This window comes from Cornus florida, unplaced genomic scaffold (genome assembly GCF_030987335.1).
Source record: "Cornus florida cultivar Cherokee Brave unplaced genomic scaffold, ASM3098733v1 CherokeeBrave_3.0.0_Hap2_Chr01, whole genome shotgun sequence".
NCBI classification, from domain to species: domain Eukaryota; kingdom Viridiplantae; phylum Streptophyta; class Magnoliopsida; order Cornales; family Cornaceae; genus Cornus; species Cornus florida.
In genome coordinates, this window is record NW_026775571.1 from 18102896 (window position 1) to 18129879 (window position 26984).

Consider the following 26984-nt stretch of genomic DNA (forward strand, 5'->3'; position numbering starts at 1 on the left):
TTGGACATCTAAGCTCGAAATTCTGCCGAGACCTCAATCGTTAATCCGGGCACTAACCAGCAGGGAAGACCACCCTAAGTGCGCACTATCTCAATTGGAGAGAACTCATAACTCCCGCACTAGAGCCAAACTTTAGACATGTCATTTGTAACAACAATGTCTCAATACTCCAAAATAAACCAAATAAGTTTACAACTTATACATAATTTATAAAATGCATGAAGACACATTCCATGCACAAGTAGGTTGAAACCATACAATCCATGCCTTGGAGTTTCAATTCTAAAATGACATACATAATGTCCATTACAAAGTGTACAATTCATTACACAAGGCAACAATATATTCCATAAAGAAAACATGTTCTCATGAATATAAATATAATAACAATGTTATCAAATGCTCAACACAATAAAGTGAATACATAACAAGTTCAAGTCCATGATTTGAATATAGAAACAACTTCTAAAATACCAATAGATCCATGGAGCCATTAGATAGAATTTGATTAAACAAGATAATCAAATCCTCTAGATTTCAAATCAAATTCGAATAACCTCAAATTAATATATGTTAAACAACATAGCATGCTCATTACATATATCAAATCAAAAGTGTTAAATTAGCAAGATACCATCATATAGAATTTAATTAATTTAAATTAATCAAATCTCTAGATTTCAAAAGTTATTCAAATAATTCCAAATTAATATATATCAAGCACCAAATCATGTTCATACCATATCTCAAGTCTAAAATGGAATACAAGTAAAATACAATTTGCTAGAATTTAAATCAAATTAAATCCATTTAATCTCTAGATTTGAAAACTCATCTAAATCATCCCAAATTAATATATATCAAAGATCAACTCATGGCAATTCCATTTACCAAGTCTAAAATGAGTTATATGCAAGATATGATAAATCACTAATTTATCAAATTAACAAAAGACATGCATACGACTTATATAAGCATTAATAGCATGCAAGATAACAAAAATACAACCCTAAAACATCCCCTACCTCACTAGAGAAGTGTCTCTCTAGAATCCAAGGCAAATCAACACAAAATGGACAACCCTTTAAGGGTTATGTAGAGGATGATGAGGGGAACAAAAAGTGTTCCAAACTTCATAGTCTAAGGTGAGTGGAAGGCCATAAAAAATCAAGGTCAAGGCCAAAGGTTTCAAGCTCCATCCATGGAGGTTAGGGTTTTTGGTGAGGAATGAATAAAATAATGAGAAAATGTGTGAGTGGAGGAAATAGAAATCCTCTACTCACTATGTGCTCTTACACCATGGTCAACACACACATCTATGGTCAATTGTACAAAAACCCTTCTTTAAAACCACAATCCCAAAGTGGCCCAAAAGTAATTTGCAAGACTAAATTGTGAGCCTACCCTTGTCACAAATCCAAGGCTCCATCCTAGGCTTAATCTCAATCCTACACTTGTCAACCATCCAAGCCAACAAGTGCACCAATCCTAGACCAACAAGTGGGTGAATCTCCATCCTCCAAATGTCACAAGATGATGCCTCCAAGTCCCTCCATCCCAATGCTAACAAGTGGCTCCATGAGAATGTGACACTTGTCACACTTTCCAAAAATTGCAAAAAGGTCCTTGTTAAAAATATCTTCCAAATTAAATTGTAAAATGGTCCCTAAGACGAAAAATAATTACTTTACAGTAATTATACAAAAACCCCAAAAGTTAGGAAAATTACAAAAAGGTCCTTGTTGAAAATATCTTCCAAATTAAATTGTAAAATGGTCCCTAAGACGAAAAATAATTACTTTACAGTAATTATACAAAAACCCCAAAAGTTAGAAAAATTACAAAAAGGTTATGCGTCTATACTCTTTACAATAAAAGTAAGCACTTAGCATGCTTTTCTACAAAAGTGAAAATACACATAGTATGGAATTTAATATCGTGGATTCATGTAAAACCGGAATCAAATCCGAATACGAAAAGTGAGGTTATGCCAACAAAGTGACAACCGAGAAAAAGACGAAAAGTGAATAGTGTCACAAAAGTGAAAATGACTCGGTCCTTAAAGAAAGTCGTCATTCCAAGGAAAAATGTCTCGGAAACCATCCCCGAGCACTCAAGATGACATTAAGTGGTGAGAAACCGAATTTAAAAAGGAAAAGATCAACGGAAAAAAAATATCCATGAAAATCTGAGAAAAGAAAAGGAATGAAAATGACCGGGTCATTACAGACTATAGATATATATATATATATATATATATATATATATATATATAGTTACATGCTTAGCGGAGCGGAGCGAGGTGGGGCGGGGCAGGCAAGCAGGCGGGCTGGGCCTCGGCGGATATGTATAAGAACTCTTACCCGTGACGGGTGCAAATTTTGTATTCATACCCGCTCCAACGGTATAAAAGTTGTTCCCTTATCCATTATTAATGGGGCAGGATGGGCTGGGGACCCGGTGGGGCGATAAAAATTGCCACTCCTAGTGGTATCTTCGTTCTGCTACTTCCTTCATTCTTTCTCTCTCTTATTCATGTTTTTATTTATTTTTATCTAATCAAATCTCCAAAACTGATACAATATACTGAAATCAAAATATATATTGAAAAAAAAGACATGAAAGTGGAAAAGAGAGAACCGTGAAAGTGGAAAAGAGAGACCCGTGTGTCAGAGACAAAGATATCATTGTGGAGAAATCAGAAAGATAGAGAGGGGTCGTCAAAATCTTTCAGCTTCTTTCCATATTTATTCCAACATATATGTAAGCAGCATTATGTTTTCACCACCATAGGCCATTGTAGCTCCAAACCTTATGCAAATATATCTGAGTGTGGTACTAAACGAGGTGCTATGATCCTCTATATAGTAGGGCTGCAAGTTAGGCAGGCCCAACCCAACCCAACCCGGTCCCAACCCAACCTCAATCCAAAATCGGGTTGGGTTAGGCCAACCCAACCTCAACCCAAAATCGGGTTGGGTTAGGCCAGCCCAAAGTTTGCAAAATCTGGATCCGAACCCAAATATTTAGACGGACCGGACGGGTTTCACAGGTCAATTTTTTTATTTTATTTTATTTTTATTTATTTACTTTTTTTTACAAATATACAAATTACATTTTCCTTTTTCCATGTTTGTAAAAATCAAATTTTTTTTAAAAAAAATCATTAATACTTGTCCATAAGCAAATGTGAACATCCATAAGCATACCATTTTTCTGTTTATTACAATTGAAAGAATGCAAGAATTGTTTCTTTTGGGTAATTAAAAAAATATCAATACAATAATATGCAACTTTATAAATTTTTTATATTATTTTTGAAACCCTGTTAATTTCATTTGATATTGGAATATCATTAGAATAAAAAACAATACTTTAAAACGAATAATCATTGTAATATATTAAATAAATTATATATAAGTATTTCACGAATTTTCACTAACATTCATATTATATCCATATACATATATATATATATGCTTGTTTTTGTGACTTGCATTTTTTATGCCGAATTTTTAAACTTACTTTGTTTTATATATAAAAAAATATTAATTATACTATCAGGCAGCTTTGTTTACTGTACCATATTTAGCTACAGTCCAAAGTTAAAGGAAACGAATGTTTATCTATTTATTTATTTATTTATTTATTTATTTATTTTTTAATAGCAAGATTTTCTGATTTGTCTTTTTATTTTTCCAGTCAATTAACAAGAATTTGTTTCCTTTTTTTACTTATTTTTCCTAAAAATAACTGGAATAATTGAAAAATGGCTTCCACAAAACAACAGCAATGTTTGAGGGCTCGATTAATTAATTTAATTCAACTGAAAATTAAAAAAAGTTACAAAAATTTGTTTGGTTCACAAATTTTGAAAACTCAATTAAGCAAAAGTCATTCTGATTACAATATTACAGTATAATATATATATATATATATATACATATATATTGTGGTATTGAGATCTGATTTGAAAATTTAAAAATAAACAGGCCTTCAAACTTTCATTTGAGAAGCATGACAAGTTAGGGTTGGATTGTAGAATTGTTTAATTTGGGGTTTTGGGTTAGGTCCAGATTGAACCCACCCCAATCCAAACAAACTTGGGTTTTGATAAAACCAAACCGATTTAAACCCAATTTGTAAATTTAAAAGCCCAAATTCTAAAATTTCTGGGCTGAAATCGGGTTGGGCTGGGTTAGTCCCCAACCTCCATCTTCCCCCTACAAAAATCAAAGCCATTTGAAAACTACTTAGATAAGATGATCGAATACGTACTTCGTGGTTGAATGTATATGTACCTCTGATGGAAATATTATGTTAAGAATCAAGATGCACCCATGACCTGCATTTGTGTATAGCATATAACAAATATTAGTCCATTGTGCTTTGATGGAAGTAACAGCCTCTCTCATCATCTTCATCCATCGCTGCCTTAATCCCACACTAATTTATTCTATCTCATTTCATCCAAAACTTATCCATTTCATATCATTTAACCTGCCATATTATTGAAAACAGAGTTTCAAATTGCGCAAGTGTACAAATTCAAAAATCCAAGAGTCCTTCGAAAATGCCTAATGAATTACAAATTATTGCGAAGGAAAAACTGACCATATAGATGCAGGGGAAAAAAAATAGAGAGATCAAGAAAAGGTGATCAAAAGTCGAATGTAAACATAATACTCTTCTCGGTGGATATTTTATCTGTCCTCACATTTCAAAGAACATTACATCCAGACAAATTGCACAGTCTGAGGGGTAATCCTGAGAGAATCACGAGGGAAGAGCGATGTTTTGCGAATGTTGTTAAGGGCACAAAACAACATCACTACACGCTCCAACCCCACTCCAAACCCACCATGTGGGGGTGCACCATGCCTGCGACACAGAACAATTAGATCGGAGATGCAAATCTTTGGAGTGGAAAAGCTCGAATGTGTTCCACAGCATTGACTTCTCAAGTTCAATTTTAATAATTATTATTTTTATTGTTTTGATTTGTTCTTCTTATTTGATACAGCTCCATATATATCTCTTATAATTCTACTTGATTTTATGATGATTCCTCCTTATTCTTGGCTAGCTTTGTGATCGATCAACTACTTTGAAATTGTACTCTCTTACATTGCATGTGTTTCATAATTTAATGTGATATATTTGATCATTATGAATACAAAAACGAAATAGGTAAATGCTACAGTGCTCGATTGATCGATCAAATTTTTTATTATTATTTTATTATTTATTATTTTTATTTTTTAATTCCAATAGATAGAATCCGAGGACTCTCAATAAGAAATACGCACCCTCCTCTTTAAAGTGTTTCAATCAATGATTATCACATTAGTAAGAGGTAACAAATATAGATGGGATAAATTTATCCTTTTCCAATGAATTATGTGCATGTAAGAGACAAAAGCCAATTACATTTCATTCTAGTCCCAAAAGCCCATGTATGAGTCTCTTGACTAGTACTTTGTTTTCCACAATTCCCATACTACACATCCTATTTACAGAGTGTAAACACTTGCTTATCTTTTCCATTGATTTCAATGGCAGAAACCTAACCCTTGGAGAGGAAAAAAAAAAAAAAAAAAAAATGGCCAGACCTTGCATACCATTGAAAGATGGACTACAAGATATCGTTGAATTAAAAATTGAAAGGTTCCCAGTTTTACAGCTATATTATTCGTTCTCACACCAAAAAATTTAACAAAATGAACTTTACGCAACCGGCATTCTTGATTTCCATCAGACCGGGCAACAAAAATACACCAAAATTATGGCTTCTCAAGCGTCTTCCACAGAGAGAGAGCTCTTCTGATAGTTGGATCTGCTGAAGATCCTTCTGCATAAGCACTCATTGCTGTCAAGAGGCTTGTGAATTTCTCCCCGTTGTCCTGTGTTTTATACAAACAAATCTTAGCATTTTAGCTGTCATTTTAATAAAAGAAATACGGAAATATGCTGTTTCATCACCAAGCTCAATAACTCTTGTAAAACAAATGTCAGCGATAGCATCAATTATGTTTAGTGAGTCAGAAGCAAGACTGCAGAGACAAACTCCAGACCATCTACTAGATAATATAATCCAATACAATATGATATATAGAAACATTTTAGCTGTCAACTGGAACACTCGTTGCAATTTAAAGTCGCATAATGCAGCAAACAGAGAACCAGTCTTCTCACAACAATAAGAACGACTAGAGCCACTCCAATCACTGTTGGAGCCCAGAGTTCTAAAGAGAAATCTTAATGTTCTGATAAAATACTGAAATATATTGATCAAATATTTTGTACCGCAGAGAAAAAGGGCTGCCCTTTTATAATACACCCAATAATGACCTCTAATCTTCTCTAGACATACTTCAGAATCCCCAAACAACATTAACACCACCTTTACGGTCTTAGCCACTTTACTAAGTGATCATATAAATTCCAAAGCTTAATTACTGCTCAGTACCCAAAAAGAAGAAGGCTCTCTGACTTCTTCAAGACACTTTCTAAAGCCCTATTAGTTATTTGCATTCCAAAAGAATTGGGAGGGCCAACAAGGGAAACATGTTAACAGTGAAATGAAGCTTTGAAGCTAATAAACCTATATAAAAAATGGGTCAAAAGGTGAAAAAAAAAAGCAGCACAAAGTCTTGGTACCAGCTAGTAAAAAGAAGAAAAGAAATGCCCAGGACAATGACGACGGAAGCAATGCTGAACATATTGATGATTTAAAGATTGGAAACATGTCTGGGTGTCCATAAGAGTGTTTACACAATGGGTTGTTTTGCTGTTCTCTAACTATACAAAGTTGGCTTATCATAAATTTTATATGGATTAACTCGAAGGATCAAAATTACCGAAGCTATGTGATTTTAGAATATAATCTTGGGAAGTACTTGAGCTTGCATACAGAATTGAATAAAAATTTAACGATTTGCGTGAAACCATGTCCACAAAAGGACATAATTAAATTAGACCATAATTGCAACACTGATATTTGCAATTATTAGCAAAAACCAGGCAGTCTAAGTATACCAAGTGGCACAAACCTCTGGTTTCTTGAAGATGAGATCATCAATGGAAAATGGAACCATGTACGATGGAAGATCAGATCGTAGCAGTGCCTGTCATAATGTGAAGCAAATATATCAAGACAACAAATATGTTATGCACTAAGACTACCTGATTGAAAGGAAGTCTTGTATATTGAGTTTGAGGTCAACACATATTTAACTAGACTACTTATAAATTTTAAATCCAAATTTTAGCTTCTCTATCCCAACTTAAAAATTAAAATTTTCAAATTTCAAATACTTTTTTTTTGGTTATTCCATACTATCTTTATCCATGATTTATTTTACTAAATATCTTTTTGTTAGGTCTTCAAAGTTGTCCATGTACAAAAAGGTTATAAAAAGGACCCAACTAACTTATTGATAGTCTCGGTATTCCTACAAAATTTTTGGATCCTACCTCCATCTGTGTTGGGAAGGGCAAGGCCTTCCCTGCAGCCTCCGGGTGTGTAACCCCTCATAGCCTCTTGACCCACAATAAAAATGGTAGTAATAATATAGTAGATATATATAATATCAATCCATTGAGAAACCACTCTGAGGGACCAAAATCTAGAGGTGAGGTGGCCTTCTACCAGAAAATCAAAAAATGGGGTGACTTAACTGCAGTAACTTTTTATTAGCAAGATAAAGAACATGACCACCAACATGGTATCACCAAAGATAAAGAACATGACCGCAAGGAACTTTAGAGCCTAAAGTATTAACGTTAGCTCAACTGCCAACAAATGTACATTGATACATGCATGCCTCCATGCACAAGTGTTGTGCATGTAAAAGATCCTCTAATAGGACAATTTTCTTCTTCAATAAACCCATATGCTCGCCATCTAGATGTGTGCTAAACGTGGAAGAAAAGTGTGGTCCATCACGTATTGCTCCATCAGGATTACACAATGTGAGGTAAGGTTCCCATATAGGCTATAACCAACAATAACAGCAAAATAAATAAATAAACAAATTAAAATCAGAGAATTAAACTATTGATAGATCCTTATGGTTCTGCTCAATAATTCTCATAGTGTAGTCATTCTAAGCAACATCTATAGAGAAGTAGCTCCAGAATGCTTTGCTTCCTCTCTCTAGGCGCAGTAAAAGATGTCCCTGCATTATGCTATTCAAATCTAAAAATGAAATTTGGAAGTTGATGAAGAGGACAATGTTTCAGCATGCAGAAAATCCATTGTTCCTGTAAAACAAATCTACAAAATCAAACAACAGTGAAGTGGACAAGATTACCAAGTTCTTGCTTAGGAGAGCCCGTTCAGCATTTGATATCAAGGCCTACAATTAAGAAGCCGTTGTGAAACATATCATCAATTTACTGTATTTTTTAATAATAGAAAATAATAAAGTAAATGCCCATTAAGAAAAATTAAAAATAAAAATAAACAAGAAGCCACAGGAACCCAAGATTCTTAAGTAAAGGCCTGAAGATGGTAAGAAAAAGCAAAAGAAATAATTATATATCTGAAATTCAATGTTTACAAAGAAAATAATGGTTCCACAGACATTTATGAAAATTCAATGTCTAAGAGATGGAAATAAATGGTTAGTTGCAATTTAACCTTATCCACTAATACTTTATGGACTAATAATAATTTCTCTACAGAAAATCTCATCACTTCATTAATTTTTAGTGGAATAGTATGTAACTTAAATAAAGTAGGATTACTTGACATATATTTCTAATTTGTAATTATATTATATCTCTAGTGCTTTAAAAAATTTATACCTTCAAGCTAAAAGTAATTATCCATTAATACTTTATGTACAATATTCTATTTATGGACTTATAATAATTTCTCTACAGAAAATCCCATCACTTCATTAATTTTCAGTGGAATAATATGTAACTTAAATAAAGTAGGATTACTTGACATATATTTCCAATTTGTAATTATATTATATCTCTAGTGCTTTAAAAATTCTATACCTTCAAGCTAAAAGTAATTGTCTGAAAACTTTGACTAAAAGGTTGTATCTAGTGCACAAGGTTCCAGCATTTAGTGAGTCTAAGAGAGGCAGATGGTAGGCAGCCTTCCCCTATTTCTTAGAAAGGCTGATTCTAGGACTCGAAACCGGGCCATTGCAGGGGGTGGATGAGCACTTGACTATCACGCCAGGTCTGACCTAAAGCATGTGTTCTTTTATAGGAAATTCTTTTTATAGAACATACAAGCACGTGTTGTTTCAAGATTGGTCGGCGTCGCATGAAATGTCATTTCTCTAGTTGGTAAACATCTATTCTGTCCAAGTTTATTTGCTCTGTATCTACTAGAATTACTAGTACTAATTATATTCCACCATACGTCAGCTTAAATTAGTACACTTTACAAAAAGAAATACAGAAAAACAGAATACATTTTTTAGGCCACAGTAACCAGATAGTATATGATTGAGTTACATTAATGCATCTTTCTCTTTTCTTTTCCTTTCCTAAGTTCATTTTTGCTTTTCTCAAAAACCAAACAGGGGCCAAGTTTGTAATAATATATCTGTTAACAAAGATGCAAGCAATTTCAATTGGAATGAGACACATGTTACGCAGCTCTGTTGGCTTCAGACTAGGGCATAAAAACAATCATATTGGTAGTTAAATGCGCATCAATCTGGATCCATATCCAAATTCAACTTGGATCAGATCCATAAGGACCACTGACGGCACTCAAATCAATCTCATATCTGACCATTCATGTCTTACAAACTAACTTTAATTCCATTACCAGGACTTACACACTGTATATATTAACTAAAGCGGATTTGAGTAAATGAGCTCCACTTGTGTCTTAAATTAGGTAGGTTACCAATAAAATAAGAGGTGGATATATCAGAATATGCAACACACATTGTAAATTGTAAGTAAGTGACCTTTCTGATACGTTCCTCTTCAACTTGATCAACATGTTGTAACAAGTTCTCCAACGTACCTATCCAATAGAGGATTAGATTACTAAGTTAGCATATTAACAATTACACTCTGGAATAGTAAGGAAAAATAAGTACAAAAAAGTGGTAATCCTGTCTCTCCGAAACATTTTCCGAAAGTATTTAATGCATCCACACTTTAAGTAAAAAAATTTAAATTTCTGAATCTTTTCACTTCCAAGACTTCACACTTAGTCTGTACATAAAAATAGAAAAGAATTATTTGGAAATTTTTACTGTTTTTGTCATAAGATATGCATAAGTAAGGGGGATATGCATAAGTAAGGGGGACAAAGCTTGAACCGACCCAATGGGTGGAAATATTGACTGTTGACCATTAAACTATTTATATTTTAGTGTTTAAACCTGCAGTCATTAATCTATTTAAACATTAGTTTTAATATGTCAACCCAATAACAAATCAAAATCTATTTGAATTTTATATATATGAATTAGAGTCAGGAGCGGGAGGCATGTCAGATTTTGGGAGGACCGATGGTGTGGGAACTTTTTGTTATCTCGTAGATTTCCTAGTTTTTCAGAATTTCTGTGAACAAACATGCTGCAGTTGCTGAATGTTGTCAGCTTGATAATTGAAGGGTGAATTGGGATGTGCAATTTCACAGAGAGTTACATGACTGGGAGCTTATAGAGGCTACAGATTTCCTAGCCCTGATTTACAACCAGGTGGTGGAGGGTGTGGGCATGGATGAGATGGTGTGGGAGGGATCCTTGAGAGGGGAATTTGAGGTTCGATCCTTTTATCAAAGTCTTATGGATATCCCAGGTCCCTCTTTCCCTTGGAGATCTCTTTGGAAGACGAAAGCCCCTATGAGGGTGGCTTTCTATGCATGGTCTGCTGCCCTTGGAAGCAATCTCACTCTCGACAACCGCAGAACGAGACATCAGGTTGTGGTGAACTTGTGTTGTATGTGTAAGAAGTAGGGGGAATCTGTAAATCACCTTCTGCTTCACTACCCCTGGTGAGGGATATTTGGGCTATGTTCTTTTTTATTAGTAGTATAGAAAGTGTTCAAAAGGGGAACGTGTCCCAAGAATACACAGAGGCCGAATCCAAAGCCAAAAGAGGGGTCCTAAGGACCCAAAGAGGCCAGAAAGTCAACAATCTCCTCAATAGATGTACAATATCTGCCCATACCCCAACAAAAAATGAAACTAATAATACAAAATTTTAAAACAACAATGGGAGACTCCTCTCCATCAAAAGATCTGCTATTTCTCTCCTTCCAAATGCACCACCAACCACGAAGGGGTGCTACCCTCCAAAAAAGGCGAGCATGTGGACTCACCCCACACCCTCTCCAAGATTCCATTAAACCTCTCGCCGTCCGGGGCATAACCCAATCAAACAAGCCAAAGATCGTGAACCACAAGCAATGCAATAGCAGGCGATCCATTGACTCACCATCCTTTTTGCACATGCAGCACCAATTAACAGTAATTTGCCTTCTCCTTATGAGGTTGTCAAGTGTTAGAATCTTGCCCCAAACTTTAGTCCAAACAAAAAATACCAATTTTAAGGGAGCCTACGAGCGCCACACTGTCTTCCAAGGAAAATCAACCCTGAGAAACCCGAAAGGCAACAAAACAAGGACCGAACCTCGAATCTCCCCTGAGTAGAAGGCACCCAATAAAGGAAATCCGTACCTCCACCATCCAGTGTCTGTCTATACAGCAGATTAAGAAAGTCAAAAACAACTTCCAATTCCCAATCTTGAAAATGTGGACAAAAACGCACATCCCAAGTAATCCTTCCGCTATCAAGCCGATATCAGTCATCTACCAAACCATGTTTGTCCATGGCAATCTTGAAAAGCCTTGGAAAGTGTCCTCCCAAAAACCGAGTGTCCCTGCCATCTCGAACTTTGAATTTGATGTGTTTCGAAAATTCATCCCAACCCTTCCGAATAAACTTCCAAACCCCAACACCACCAACCGCAGGAGAGCACCACCCACCTCTCTCCTCCCCAAAACGGCAAGATATGACCCTCCTCCATAACCAATGTCGCTCCCCTCCAAACCTCCACAGCCACTTCCCTAGGAGAGCCTTATTAAAAGGGATCACCCTCCTAATACCCAAACCACCCAACTGAATAGGCCTGCACACCTGCTCCCAACGAACAAGATGGTATTGAATCTCATTCCCCAACCCACCCTAAAGGAAATTCTGCTGAAGCATTTCAATCCTTTCCACCACGGTGGCCGGAATCTGAAAAAGAGTGTGAAAGTATGTGGGAAGACTCGTCAATGTGCTCTTCATAAGGGTGACATTCCCGCCTTTCAAAAGATACTATTTTTTCAACCCAGCAAGCCTTTTCTCAAACCTCTCAACCACAGGGTCCAAACCCCCACCCTTCTCGACGGAGCACCCAAAGCCTTTGGGAAAGAGGAGATCCCACATCTAAGCACTGTTGCAAGCTCGGAAATGTTATGCACCTCCCCCGGAACTAAGGAACTCTTTCCCACATTCACTTTAAGGCCGGATACAGCCTGAAAGCAAACCTAAACACATCTCAAATATCTCATCCAGGACACATCTGCATCACAAAGTATCATCCGCAAATAACATATGGGAAACGTCAATCTGATGATTCGAGTCTCTGCCCACTTTGAAGCCCCTAATAAATCCTAAATCCATAGCCCTCATCAATCTGCTAAAAGCCTCCATAACAATGATGAACAAAAAAGGAGAAAGAGGATCCCGTTGTCTCCACGCCCGAGAACTGCCAAAGAAACCGGACGGAAACCCATTCACAAGCACCGAGAATCTCACTGACGACATGTAGAACTCGATCCACCTCCTCCATCTCTCCCCAAATCCTAGCCTCTCCAACATATAAAGCAGAAAACTCCAACTCACATGATCGTAAGCTTTCTCAATATCAAGCTTACAAATAACACCCAGAATAACACTACTCAGCCTAGAGTCCACACACTCACTGGACACAAGGGTTGAATCCAATATCTGCCAACCACCAATGAAAGCATTTTGAGATTCTGAAATAACTCCATCCAACACATCTCTCAACCTCGGTGCAAGGACTTTAGCTATTAGCTTGTACAAACAACCCACCAAGTTGATAGGTCTAAAATCCTTCACATTAGTGCCTCCACCCTTCTTAGGAATAAGAGCAATAAAAGCAGCATTCAAGGATTTCTCGTCTTGAATGCTGTATTTGAGAGACCCAAAAGAATAAAGAAGACGATATATTGTATTTGAGAGACTAAATAGGAGATTCCTTGAAGAAACTGGTCTTGCCTCCTTCCTTCCGACAGAGAAAAGAAGAGAAGAAAAGTTGAAGAATCTAGTCTTGCCTCCTTCCTTCCAACGAAACCACTTTCCAGGTTAGTAGTAATTTCATTTAAGTTTTTTTTCCCCCCTCTTCTCTCTCTCATCTTCTTTTTTTTTTTTTTTTCTTTTTTTTTTTTTTTTATTATTTTTTTTTCCCTCCTCCTCTTCTCTCTCTCATCTGGTTTTTGTTTTTGTTTTTGTTTTTTTTTTTTTCCCCTGGTTCTCCATTTTTTCTCTCTCGTTTTTTTTTTTTTCCCCATCTTTATGGGTCTCTGTTTTTCTTTTTTTTCTTCCGGCTCTATTTTTTTTCCCCCCTCCTTTTCTCTCTCCATTTTTTCTGGTTCTCCATTTTTTCTTCTTTCTCGGTTTTTGTTATTTTTTTTTTTTTTTATTTCCTTCTTTGTGGGTCTCTGTTTTTTTTCCTCCTCTTCTCTTCTCCTCTCCTCTTCTCTCTCTCATTTGGCTTTTTTATTTTTTTTTTCTGGGTCTCTGTTTTTCTTCATGTAGGGCCTCTGTATTTTTTTTTTTTTTCCTCTCCTTTCTGAGTCTTCTCTTTAGCCTAAAATGCTGCTCTACTATTGTGGACTAAATACATGCCCTTCATCTAGCTGCCGATCATGCCAATTTTTTTTTATAAAAAAAATGTTGTTGTGCTATGATGGACTAAATATGTGCTATTTTTTTTTTTTCTTCTTTATGGGCTCTGTTTGCTAGAATTTGCTACATAGTTTAAATTTTGAATGTTTGTGCCTGAATGCTGATTGCTGAATTGCTTGAATGCTTGTTTGCTGAATTTAACTTGGTCCATTGACTCCATTATATTTCTCATTGTAAATAAATAGGAAAAAATGTCAAAGGATCCAAGTTGGAATTACTGTCACCTGCAAAACCCACAAGATAGGAATGCAACAACATGTAATTTTTGTGAAAAAGTTATGAAAGGAGGTATTTATAGGGCTAAGCAATACATTGTAGGGAGATATAGAAACGTACAAGCATGTAAAAAGTGCCCTGAACATGTGAAAGAAGAGATTAAAGAATATATGAGCAAGAAGAAAGAAGAAAAGGAACACACAAATTTGTTGCCTGATTTTGATGACATGGATGATCAAGATGAGGATGAGGTAACAATTATTGATGTTAAGGGTAAAAGAGTGGCAAGTGGAACTGGAAGCAATAATATTCAATCAAAAAAGCAAAAGTAGAAAGGTCCTATTGATTTGTACTTTACCCCTCCTCCGGAAGTAGTTGTGCAAAATAGAAAAAATGACAAGGGTAAGCAAACAACAATTGATAATGCTTGCAAGAAAAAACTTAGAAACCGAGCATGTCAATGGTTTGCAAGATGGATGTATGATGCTGGGATATCATTCAATGCCCTTAATTATGATAGTTTTGCACCAGTTGTTGAAGCTATTGGCCAACATGGTCCAGGAATGAAACCTCCTTCTTATCATGAGGTGAGAGTTCCCCTCCTCAAGAAAGAACTGGAGCATACAGACAATTTAATGCGGGATCATAGAGAGGAATGGGCAAGATACGGATGCACAATTATGGCAAATGGATGGGAGGATAAAAGACACAGGTGTTGGATTAATTTTCTGGTGAATTGTCCTAAAGGGACAATGTTCATTCAATCTATTGATGCTTCCTTTTATTCAAAGACCGGTGAAAAAATGTTTGACTTGCTTAACAAGTTCGTGCAGCAAATTGAAGCATCAAATGTGATTCAAGTAGTCACTGATAGTGCCTCTTCTAATGTTGTGGCAGGTATAAATTTCAATATGTACTTGATGTGGAAATTTTAGGTTTATTACTTCTAGCCTTCTATTAATCCATATTTTCTTTCTTTACAATAGGGAGAATGTTGGAGGGAAGGCACCGACATTTGTATTGGTCACCTTTTGCTGCACATTGTGTGGACTTGATGTTGGAGGACATTGCTAAGATCCCAAAGATAATGATGACCATAAAGAGAGTTATAATGTTAAATGGTTATATTTATAACCGTTCGGGTTTGTTAAACATGATGAGGCATTATATTGGACATAAAGAGTTGCTTAGACCTGCAACGACTCGATTTGCCACTTCATTTATCACGTTATCAAGCATCCATCATCAAAAGGATTGCTTGAGGAAGATGTTCACTTCACAAGAATGGATCTCCAGTAAATGGGCGAAAGAGATAGAAGGGAAAAATGTAGCACAGATTGTGTTGATGCTTACATTTTGGACAAGCATTGTGTACTCTCTCAAAGTAGCAAGCCCTCTTGTTCGTGTACTTAAGTTGGTTGATGGTGAGAGAAGGCCTCCAATGGGATATATTTATGAGGCTATGGAAAGGGCTAAAGAAGCGATAGCTAAAGCTTTTGGTGAGAATGAGGAGAAGTATAAGGACATCTTTAAGATCATTGATACTAGGTGGAATATCCAACTCCGTCGCCCTTTGCATGCAGCTGGGCATTTCTTGAACCCAGAATATTTTTATAGCAATCCAAATATTGAGCAAGATGAAGAGGTGATGGGTGGTTTATATCAATGCATAGAAAGATTGGTTCTAACCACTGAAGTGCAAGATAAAATTTCTTTAGAGTTGAGTAGATATATGAAAGCTGATGGTCTATTTGGCTCATCAATTGCTATTAGACAAAGAAAGTCAAGGGCACTAGGTAAACAAGTCAATTAATCATTCTTTAGTATATTTGAATTTGAATTTTGTTAATTTTTTACTAATAATATGTAAATAACAGCCGATTGGTGGTCCGCATATGGTTCTACAACTCCTAATTTGCAAAAGTTTGCCATTAAAGTGCTTAGCCTCACATGTAGCGCATCTGGGTGTGAACGATATTGGAGTATATTTGAACATGTAAGTTTGTAGTATTAGTAATTCAATGATAAAAAATTAGATTATAAACAGTTATACACTTATACTTATTAGTTATTAATTATTTGAATTAATGCAGCTTCATAGCAAGAAGAGGAACCGGCTAACTCAATGTTGATTGAATGATTTGGTTTTCATCAAGTATAATAGAGCACTAAAACGACGATATGACATGCGTGATAGGATTGATCCCATCCTTTTAAATGATATAGATGATAGCAATGAGTGGTTGGTTGGAGTAATGGATGAAGATGTAGATGCTGAAAATGAGTTGGTGTTTGAAGATGACTCTTTGACATGGGGTGCAGTTGCTAGAGCTACCAGGGTTGGAGAGTCCAGTCATAATTTAAGATCAAGATCAGCTCCAAGGGCAACAAAGAGGACAACACCTTCATGCTCGTCTTCACTACGAATCATAGATGATGACGAGGCAAACTCTGAGGAGACAGAAGAGGAAGAAGATGCTGAGGGTTACAAATCTTTTGATGGGGACGATGATGAGACTATGTTGTTTGGTGAAGAGGATGATATTTAGGTCCCTTAACATTGTTTGGTAACTTTGGTTTTAGGAGGCCTTGTCAAAACTCAAAACTAAAACTAATATTTTGTTGCTTGGTTTATAGATTTGGTAGGCTACTAAGTTAAGTATTGACTATGATACTTTATAAATTTGGTAGGCTACTGAGTATCTTTTGATGAATCTGTTTTGGAGTCAAATGATAGCTTTTGCTTAAGACATCAAGTATAAATTTATAATATATGGTTAATTGGCTTATGTTTTGCTCCTTTTGAATCTTTCTTATGAATAAATAGCTTTATTAGTTTAATTGTTCTATTTTACTGGTTGCTTTATTGGTTTAATTGTGATATATTTAGACTAATTTAGTGTTTTTATTATTGGATGCTCATTGTTTAATTGTGTTATTTTTGCTAAGAATTATTATTTTAAAATTTTACTTGTGCGATTCACATCACTCAGGCTCGCGTCTCGCCGTGCGCCTCGCGCCTAGGCTCCAAGGGACCTCTAGCACCTCGGTGCGCCTTGGGCTTTTAATAACTATGACAGCCAGACTAACCATTAGCTTGATTTGATTTCACTCAAATGCTGAGGTGGCCTTCATGTAGTCATTTTCAAAAAGAGCATGTAGTTTGTTCATAACTCATCAAATCATGAACAATGTGTTTAGCCAATAATTAATCAATAATTAGGATCATTGATCAGCTTACCAAGTTCCAATGCCCACACTCGATTTGACGACATAGTTCCTATTTTTTTTTCCTTGCTGACTACTTGTATAAAGGGGTTTGCCCCTCAAAAAATTCATGTGTATTTGTTGATATTCTGTTAAATAACTAATTCAGCGAAAAGAGAAAACTAGCGGTCAGGAGTAGTTGAAGCTTGAAGTCTAGGTTTAGCATCTGTTTCATAATAGGTCTATTATTTTCTTCATGTCGCGTACTGGTGCAGGTAAGAAAACTAAATGGAAGTAAGGGATTGGGGGCTTCATTCTTAATTTTCAGCCAAGAAAATGAAGGGAAAAAAAAAAAGAAAAAGAAAAAAAAAAAAAAAAAAGAAGAGAAGAAGTCATCTTATTGGCGTTGCAACAAAACACAGCCTAGGTTTAAAGAAAATGTGGGACAAGACATGTTAAGAGTTTAACATACCAAATTTCGTAATCAATTCCAAAGCATGGACATTTCCAATTCCTTCAACCCCTGCATTTGAAATTATAGCCGCATCAAGCTATAAAACTTTATATGAGGAGTATTATCCTTGACTAGCAATTATATCAAGTCTAAACAGGCATAAATTTCCATTGACATTAAAGAAGCATACAAAGAAATAAATCATAAATAAAGGAAAATTAGAACTACACCCTCTTCAAATAAATTTAATTAAAAAGATTATGAGGGTTATGCCGTCTAAATATGGTCATTGTTTATATCATATGAGGTTGGAATAACTGATAGAGCCCAATTTGTTGCTCTCTTGGGTGGAATGAACGAAGCTAAAGATATAAATTTACCTAGTTTATCTTGTAGCATCTATAAAAAAAAAAATTTGATAAATAAAATGTATTAGAAAGCGTTCAAAAAGGGAACACATCCCAAGAAATATACAAGGAACCAAACCAAAATACAACCCTATGGACCCAAAGGACATACATCCAACCTCCCCCGAGGAGAAGGCATCCAAACCAAGGAATCAGACCCTCTACCGTCCAAATCCTGTGTGTACAAAAGATTCAACAGGCTAAGGACATCATCAAGTTCCCAATCCTAAAAAGAACGCCGAAAACGCATATCCCACGTAAGCCTTCCATATCAAGCTGATAACAGTCCGCTGCCATAGCATGTCTATCCGCAGCAATCCTAAAAAGTCTTGGAAACAAACGAGACAACGGGCAATCCCCATACCAATAATCCTCCCAGAACTAGACATCCATGCCCTCCCGAACTTTGAACCTAATATGCTTAGAAAGCTCGTCCCAACCTTTTCAAACAAAATTCCCCACTCCCACACCAACAATAGATCTAACCGGCCTAGAAGACCATCCCCCTCTCTCCTCCCCAAAACGACACGCTATAGCCCTCCTCCATAAACGATGTCTCTTAGTACCAAATCTCTATAACCACTTCCCAAGAAGCGCCCTATTAACAGGGATCGTCCTCCTAAAACCAAGAGCACCCATATGAAGCTGCCTGCAAACATGCTCCCACCTGACAAGATGATTACTTGAACTCCTCACCCCGACCACCCTAGAGAAAATTCCGTTGGAGATTCTCGAGTCTGTCAGCAACAGTGCACGGGATTTGATAGAGGGATATGAAGTATGTTGGGAGACTAGACAAGGTGCTCTTCATCATAGTGACTTTCCCGCCCTTTAAAAGATATTGCTTTTTCCATCCAACCAATCTATTCTCGAACCGCTGAATCACTGGATCCCAAACATCCACCCTCCCAGCCGAAGCACCCAAAGGCGAACCCAAATGAACAATCAGAAAGGAACTCATCCCACATCCTAGAACCGCAGCAAGCGACGTCACCTCTTGAACCCCTGATGTAGGACAAAGGACAGGCTCAAATAGAAGAAAGTAAATAAGAGTTATGGGCTGGAAATTCAGTAACAAAGCTAAGATTCAGGGGTTGTTAGTAGAAAAGAAGGATTGAAATTAACAAAGAAAAGCCTATTGGAATCACTCCAATAAGACCTAGGTATCACACCTAGAGAAGGCCTCACACCCTCAGAATTTGTGAAACACTCGCAAAGAAATCTCAAAGGATAATTTTATTCAATCATTTGCTATGTATGCAGAGTTACATAGTATCCTTTTTATAATAAAAGATGACCCTTGGATTACCCTACAATGGAGGTAATCAAAAGTTGACTCTAACTTAATAAAGTGACAAATAACTTAATTGATACAATTTAATCTAATTATGCAATTTACCAAAACAATGCAGATTTTCCATAATTAATGCAATTACCAAAATAATGAAATTTGACCAAATCCCCTAATAATGCAATTTACCAAAATGATGCAGATTCACCATAATTAATGGCTTACCAAACTAATGCAATTTGACCAAACCCCCTGATTATGCAAGACTCCAAGTGGACCCCATCGTCTAGCATGTGCCAAATAAAGGTTTGAACTCTAGAATCTTTCTTGCCACGCCTTTTAAATGCGTTAAAAGGCTGATGCCACTGTTCTCTACCAACCCCACAGGGACAAGCACACTTTGAATATCTAAGTTGGGACACATCCGCATCACAGAAAACCAAAGTATCGTCCGCAAAAAGTCAATAAGAGATATCCATTTGCTACCTGTATCCTGCCCCATCCTGAATCCCCCATAAAACCCAACTCCACTGCCCTCCTCATCAATCTGCTAAAGGCCTCCATGACAATAATAAATAAAAAAGGAGAAAAAGGATCCCCTTATCTCAAACCTCGAGAGCTTCCAAAAAAAAGCTAGATGGGGACGCATTCACTAGTTTAGAGAATCTAACAGGAGAAATACAAGTCTCGATCCAGTTCCTCCATCTCTCCCCAAAACCCATCCTCCCCAACAAATATAATAGGAAATTCCAACAAACATGATGATATGCTTTCTCAATATCAAGCTTGCACGAACACCGCTCTTCAACCTAAAATCCACACATTCGCTGGCAATGAGTGCGGAATCCAAAATCTGCCTGCCCAATAAATGCATTTTAAGACACTGAGATGACAGTCCAAAACCTCCCTCAATCTCAAGGCGAGAACTTTAGCAATAAGCTTATAAATGCAACCCAATAGACTTATTGGTCTAAAGTCCTTAACATTGGACACAACTCCTTTCTTAGGGATGAGAGCAATGAAAGATGAACACCGACTTTTCGAACCTCCCATCAAAATGATACTTATAAAAGGTACCCATCACCTCATATCTCACCACCTCCTAGCTTTCCAACAAAAATCTCATAGTAAATCCGTTTGGACTCGGAGCCTATCACAGTTGCAGCTCTTTAGTGCCCTCAACACCTCTTCCTCTGAAAAAGGATTTTCCAAGCCATCCCTATCAATCATAGAAATTGAGTCAAAGTGAAGGCCATCAAGACAATCTCCACTATAACGGCTCAGAGTAAAGCCTCTGGTAAAAAGAACCAATCCCCCTTCGCACCTCCTCCTCCGTACACAACTCCACTCCGTCCACTTGAATCCTCCCAATGTGATTGCCCCTTCTGTGAATAAACTTTTTCCTGTTTTGGTTACGCAATGTAATAAATAGAGTTTTATTTGAGATGCTTGTGAGTATGCAATACATCAAAGGAATTCTCATCCTATTAGTAATAATAGAAGCATTACTCTTTTATGATTGTTCATTATGATGCATGGGATCTTCCAAGGTTGTTTTGCTTTTTGTCTATCGATGATTTCTTTACTTTTACTGATTGTTTTTCTCAAGTTACCTGGGTTTACTAATTACATCATAAAAGCGATGTGGTCACATGATTCCAGACATTTCACAAGATGATATGTATTGAGTTTGATGATAAAATTAATATTCATAGAACTAACAATGGAATGGAGTATACTGAAGGTGCCTTTCAAGCATATCTAGCTGACCATGGACTTGCTCATCAAACTAGTTGTGTTAATACTCCAGCACAAAATGAAGTGTCCGAATGGAAGAATCGCCATCTTCTTGAAGTAGCTCGCTCTCTACTATTCAGTATGGGTGTTCCTAAGACTTTCTAGGGTGATGCTATTCTCACTGTTGCATACCTCATTAATCGAACGCCTTTGAGAACTCTTGACTTTATGATTCCTATTGAGTTGCTTCAACGTCGTGGAATCATTCATTCCATTCCTCCACGAGTTTTTGAAAGTCTATATTTTGTTCACGATCACCAACGGTCTAGAGGGAAATTTGATCCCAAGGCGGTAAAATGAGTGTTTATTGGATACTCGGCAACACAAAAGGAATACAAGTGCTAACATCCTCCTCTTAAAAAAACCTTTTACTATCTTAGACGTCACTTTTCATGAGTCTAGGCCCTATTTTCTTCCAAACCATCTCTTCAGGGGGAGAACATGAAGGAGGAAGAAAGGTTTTTTTCCATTCTGAAGCTTACATCCCTAATCCTGTTCAACCTCCAGCTCATGAGGAATATGGAAAACAAGTCGAACAGTCCAACATTCATAACGAGAGGAGGGGGGGTTAGAGAGGGTGAAGGACAAGCTGATTACAGGAGATTGGATAAGGAGGATTTGCAGAGGTATGCTGGTCTAGATGTTAGATGGAGCAAATTCCCACTCATGTACCTCCACCACACTTATTGCAAGCTCCAACTCCAATTTCAGAACCCAATGTACCTCTACTCCCATTAGGTTTTTACTCTCAAGCAGAAAGCAGATGGAACTAGAGAGATCAAGGCACATCTGGTTGTTAATGGTTTCACTTAAACATATCTCATTGATTATCAAGAGACATTTGCACCAATAGCTATGAACTACATCAGTGTGTTTTTGTCATGTGCGGCCAATTTAGAGTGGAATCTTCAACAATTAGATGTGAAGAAAGCATTTCTTCATGGAGATCTGAAGGAAGATGTCTACATGGAGGTTCCGCCAAGATTCTCTTCCTGAAGGGAAGGTATGCAAATTAAAGAAGTTATGGGTTGAAGCAGTCCCTGAGAGCCTGCTTTGACCGATTTTATAGGCCATGAACAAGTTTAGGAACAAGCAAAGTAATGTTGATCATACCATGTACATTAAGCATGCTAAGGGCAAGATCATTGTTCTTATTATATACGTGAATGACACTGTGGTAACAAGAGATGATCTTGAAGAGGTTCCTAGGTTAAAAGCTCACTTAGCACATGAATTTGAGATCAAATTATTTGGGGAATTTACGATATTTTCTTGGGATACAGGTTGCAAGATCAAATAAAGGCATCTTTATATCTCGAAGGAAATATAATCTTGATCTTTTAGAAGAGACGAGCATGTTAGGATGTGTTAGAATCAGTAATTATGGTATAAATAGGTTGTGTAGATTTTACAACTCAGTAGATGGGGAGAAAACGTGTATTACAGCTGTATATATGTCCTGCAATTAGAATGTATATTCTGCTAGCTAATATCCCTGATTTATAGGGATTGTATTCTAGGAGTCAATATTCCAGTTTTGTAGGCTGTTTGCCTATATATTTTTTCCCTGTACATTGCTAAATAAATATAATATTCCCATTATTTCACATGGTATCAGACCTAAATGCTCTCTGGGAATCCGTGTAAATTTGTGGGATTTTTTTCAAGCAATACGGGATTTTTTTTCTTCCCTTCATAATTGACGTCAGAGATGAGATCCTTGACCTCCTGTGCCCCTTTTTAGGACAATAAGAGGCCTCGTATTCACTACCTCATCGGTCACTGCGACCTCTCTTCCTTCCACTATTGCTTGAAGAATGGATAGTGTCAGGTCATTGTTTCCCTCTGATGAAACACCCAACAACTCACTAGTAGCTCCTATATTTTCGACCACCACGACAGCCAATGGTTCCTCCTCTATCACGTCAGAATAGTCATTCTCCAGCCAAGGAACAAACTCATTAGAACTAACATGTCGGATGGAAACCAGATCAGTAGACACCTCCTCTTCACTATCTCTTCCTAATTCAAATGGCTCTGTCATCGAATCATAATCTGTAGTATAGTCTCCCATTCCATTACTCACGAATCTGACAAACTCATTCTCCTCAACCCCTACAGGTGGCAAGCAATTAAGGCCTTTCAAGGCTACATACAGGCGGAGTTCTTTGAGCAGAGCTATAGCCGACTCATTAGACAGCTGAAAGTGGAGATCTCTCCCCACACAGCTGAAAGTGTGGCAACCCACTGGCAACCTTACTTTCCGTAACCAGACCATGCTCAACTTCAGGTGTCGAAGGCACAACTGATAGCACACAGCTCTTCCCCATTGCTATCTCAACATCGCCTCTCACCGCCCCACAAGAAGAAGAAGAGGAAGAAGGGGCAGTAAGAGAGCTCCGGGAGTGAATAATAGAGGATATACATGGGTCATTAGTAGAGGTCCACTTCTGTTTGTCTTTTCTCGACCATCTATAAACATGGCTATGTCTATGAGAGTCCCGAGATGAAAATCTAGAGCTTCTTCCCTTTGTCAGTGCAGTGACTGGTAGAGACGTGTTTCAGCACAACACTGTAAATAACGAAAAACCTTCTTGTATATGCTCACACCAGCCTTGTCAGCACTAAGTTTCATCCATCTCCTCTTCTCCGGCAAAGTACAAAAATTTGCAGGGGTACCATGAAGAGGACGACTCTGTGAATGATCGATGCTGGGTTCAGTAAATGGACTAGGCTTTGAATTGAGAAAAGAAACACAGATCAGAAACCTTTCTTTTTAAGTCTTCTGGTGGCCCATTTCGTAACTTATCATTGTCGCGGCTGGGCTTGGGCAACTGTGGGTTGGGCTTGTCATTTAGGAAGGAAATAGATAAATGGTTGCTGGACCCCCACGTGACATTCCTCTTAGTATCCTTTGTAAATTGTGGCCCATGACAGAATAACAGCCCACTATTCATGGGTTTAGCAAGCCCAAAAGACAAATCATGGCCATACTTAAGCCCATCTGAAGCCACTGCTTGAAAGGTTCCTGTAATGCCACGTAGCCGTCCACATGGTTGGTTACCATCAAGGCGATCAAAACAAATATTTGAATGGCACTGATGACGGCTGTCATGCGTACGTCTCGTGGGTCTAATTTCCCCAATCGCAGCTGGCGTGCTCTAACCAGTGGGATTTGGCACAATTATTCTCTTTTCTACTGTCTTCTTCTCTCTTTCTTTCATCTTTCCTTTCCAAACCCAAAGCATCCAAAACCCTATAATAAATTTCAACAATTACCAATATATTCAGCCTGTTATGGCAACTTTCTACTTCTCCCTTTCTTTTGGGATTGAGTTGTGGGTTGATAATTGGCAGATTCCTTTAGAATCTCTTAAATTCTGCCAGATTCATTATGTTTGCTTTTCAAATTCAAGAATAACCTTACTTTTTACTTAAGTGGTTTTATAATTATGCTTGTTTGTTTAGACTCTATTGCATTGCTTTCTAAATCTAAAAATAGCTCTCCTTATTACTCGTTTCGTCAAATAGCATTTCTAGATGAATCAAAATGCTTTTAGAATGCCTTTCCAATCTAATCGTAGAATTTAATTGGCAAATTAGTTTTAGCTACAAGTGATTTCAAAAGTATTCAAGAAGAAAACAAAAGTAGCCTTCTTTTTACTCGAGCGATTCAATAATTGGTAGATTCGCGGAATGCTCTTACAGTACTTTAAAGTTTAAACCCAAGAAATTGGAGAGAATCCAAGAATATAATTTCTTGATAAATGGTATTGAATCTACCCAATGTATCCAAGAATAGCCTTAAAACTATTAATATTTTTTTTTTTTTTTTTTTTTTTTTAAAAAAAGAAGGAACCTAAGAAAATCTAGAGAGATTTGAAAATTTGGTACTGAATCTACCAGTATTATCCAAGAATATCTATAACATTAGAAAGCAAAGGAATTTAAAAGAATCAAAAGCAATCTTCACGCTAAAGACCTTCCTCTTCTCTCAAAATTTGAAGGAATCAATGAGAATTCGAAGAAATCTACGTGAGCAATTCAGTAAAGGTTATTCTAAAGGAATAAGCCAATGATTGATATTTCGTAGGTTCCTTTAGAATCCTCTAGATTTGAAAACAATCTAAAAGCATTTAAAGGGATCTAAGAACACAATTCCCTTTCGAAATCACTGAATTGCTCGACCAATAAGAAATGTTATTTTAAGAAAGACTGATTATCTAAATAAGTTTAGAATCTACCAATTATTGAATTGTTCAGGTAATAATAAGTTTAGGAATATTCTTGGATATTTAAAAAGCCACCTAAAGCAACTTTGACAAGTTAAAGAAATCAATCGATGATCAAATCATATCATCATCATCCTAGACATAATCCCATATGAATGGGGTCGGGCACATGAATTCTCTGTCTCCATTCTTTTCTGTTACATGGCATTTAACCTAATATGTTCAACTTTTTTAAGTCACTTTTAATAGCCAAAAGTTAGGTCAGTATCGAGTTCTGTGATGGGACCAAAACTAATCAATACCCTTACCATATTGCTCAATAAGTAGACAGGTACAGTAGAAACCAGATACCATAGGCATAATACAAATACACTGCGGCATTATGCTTAAATATTAATGGAAGAAAAATTAGGAAATGACATCCACTTATATGGTCCATGGACATATGGATAAAAGGACTTGATATGTTTAAAAAAATTAACTAGACAAGATACATCTTTAAAGAGAATGGTGAGCACAAAAGTGTATGGAACATTGCCCAGTGCATTGGTAAAATGTTTGAACGCATGAAGATTCATGTGGATGTGGGACTGAGATTGAGAGCAGTCTTTGTGAAAATATGTCAAAATATTTGGTCTATATCTAGTGTATCCCTCCTAGCACCTCATATTGGTGGATCAAAACTACATAATGTCCTTTAGTCAGCATAAAAAGGCATGGTAAAATGTAAAATAAATAGCAAAGCACACAATCAAAGCAGTATGAGCATGCAAACACCTAGTTAAGCTTTACCCTTTTAAGTTGAATAGCTCATTTATGATGCACAATGTTCACTATTTGTTGTAAATAGAAAACCTAATAGATTATCAATATTGGGAAAGACTGTAAGTTGGACTCTACATCCCAGAATTTTGATTTAAGGATATATAGCTTCAATATGAAGGAAACAAAAAGAGTCCATTTCCTTTTACGCATCCTCCAAACTAGATTAATGCCATTATGAAAAAAACACCCAAAGAAATGAAAAGAAACTAGCACAATTCCCGGCCAATGATTCCATAAAAAACTTCCTTTCTATTTGGAATTCCAAGACAAAATTATAAAGAACCTGGAATATTATCAGATTTGTCACCCATGAGTGAGACTACATCAACGAACTGAGAAGGTCTCAAATCTCCAAATTTTAAAGCAAATTCCTCCACCCCAAAGGACACCATTCTGAAACCAACACCAAACTTGTCAATACCCCAAATCCAATACAACAGAAAATTAGAAGTATTAACCTGGCTTTAAAAACACAAAAAATAAAATAGAAAAAGAGAAACCAACACCAAACGTGTCAATACCCCAAATCCAATACAACAGAAAATTAGAAGTATTAACTTGTCTTTAGAAACACAAAAAAT

The 26984-nt window shown here is 36.6% G+C and overlaps 1 protein-coding gene across 2 annotated transcripts in view; it reads right to left on the minus strand.

Annotated features, from left to right (window-relative positions):
- Positions 1-5582: 5582 nt before the first annotated feature.
- LOC132293285 (uncharacterized) overlaps positions 5583-26984 on the minus strand; it is a 90370-nt gene continuing 68968 nt past the window's right edge. For both annotated transcript variants that reach the window (XM_059790720.1, XM_059790712.1), the window contains exons 11-16: positions 26687-26796; positions 17870-17920; positions 9948-10006; positions 8316-8360; positions 7053-7127; positions 5583-5903 (exon numbers count right to left, since the gene is read on the minus strand). In XM_059790720.1, coding sequence (XP_059646703.1) covers positions 5784-5903; positions 7053-7127; positions 8316-8360; positions 9948-10006; positions 17870-17920; positions 26687-26796 — 460 coding nt within the window. In that variant the 3' untranslated portion in view covers positions 5583-5783. The remainder of the gene's footprint in view (positions 5904-7052; positions 7128-8315; positions 8361-9947; positions 10007-17869; positions 17921-26686; positions 26797-26984) is intronic.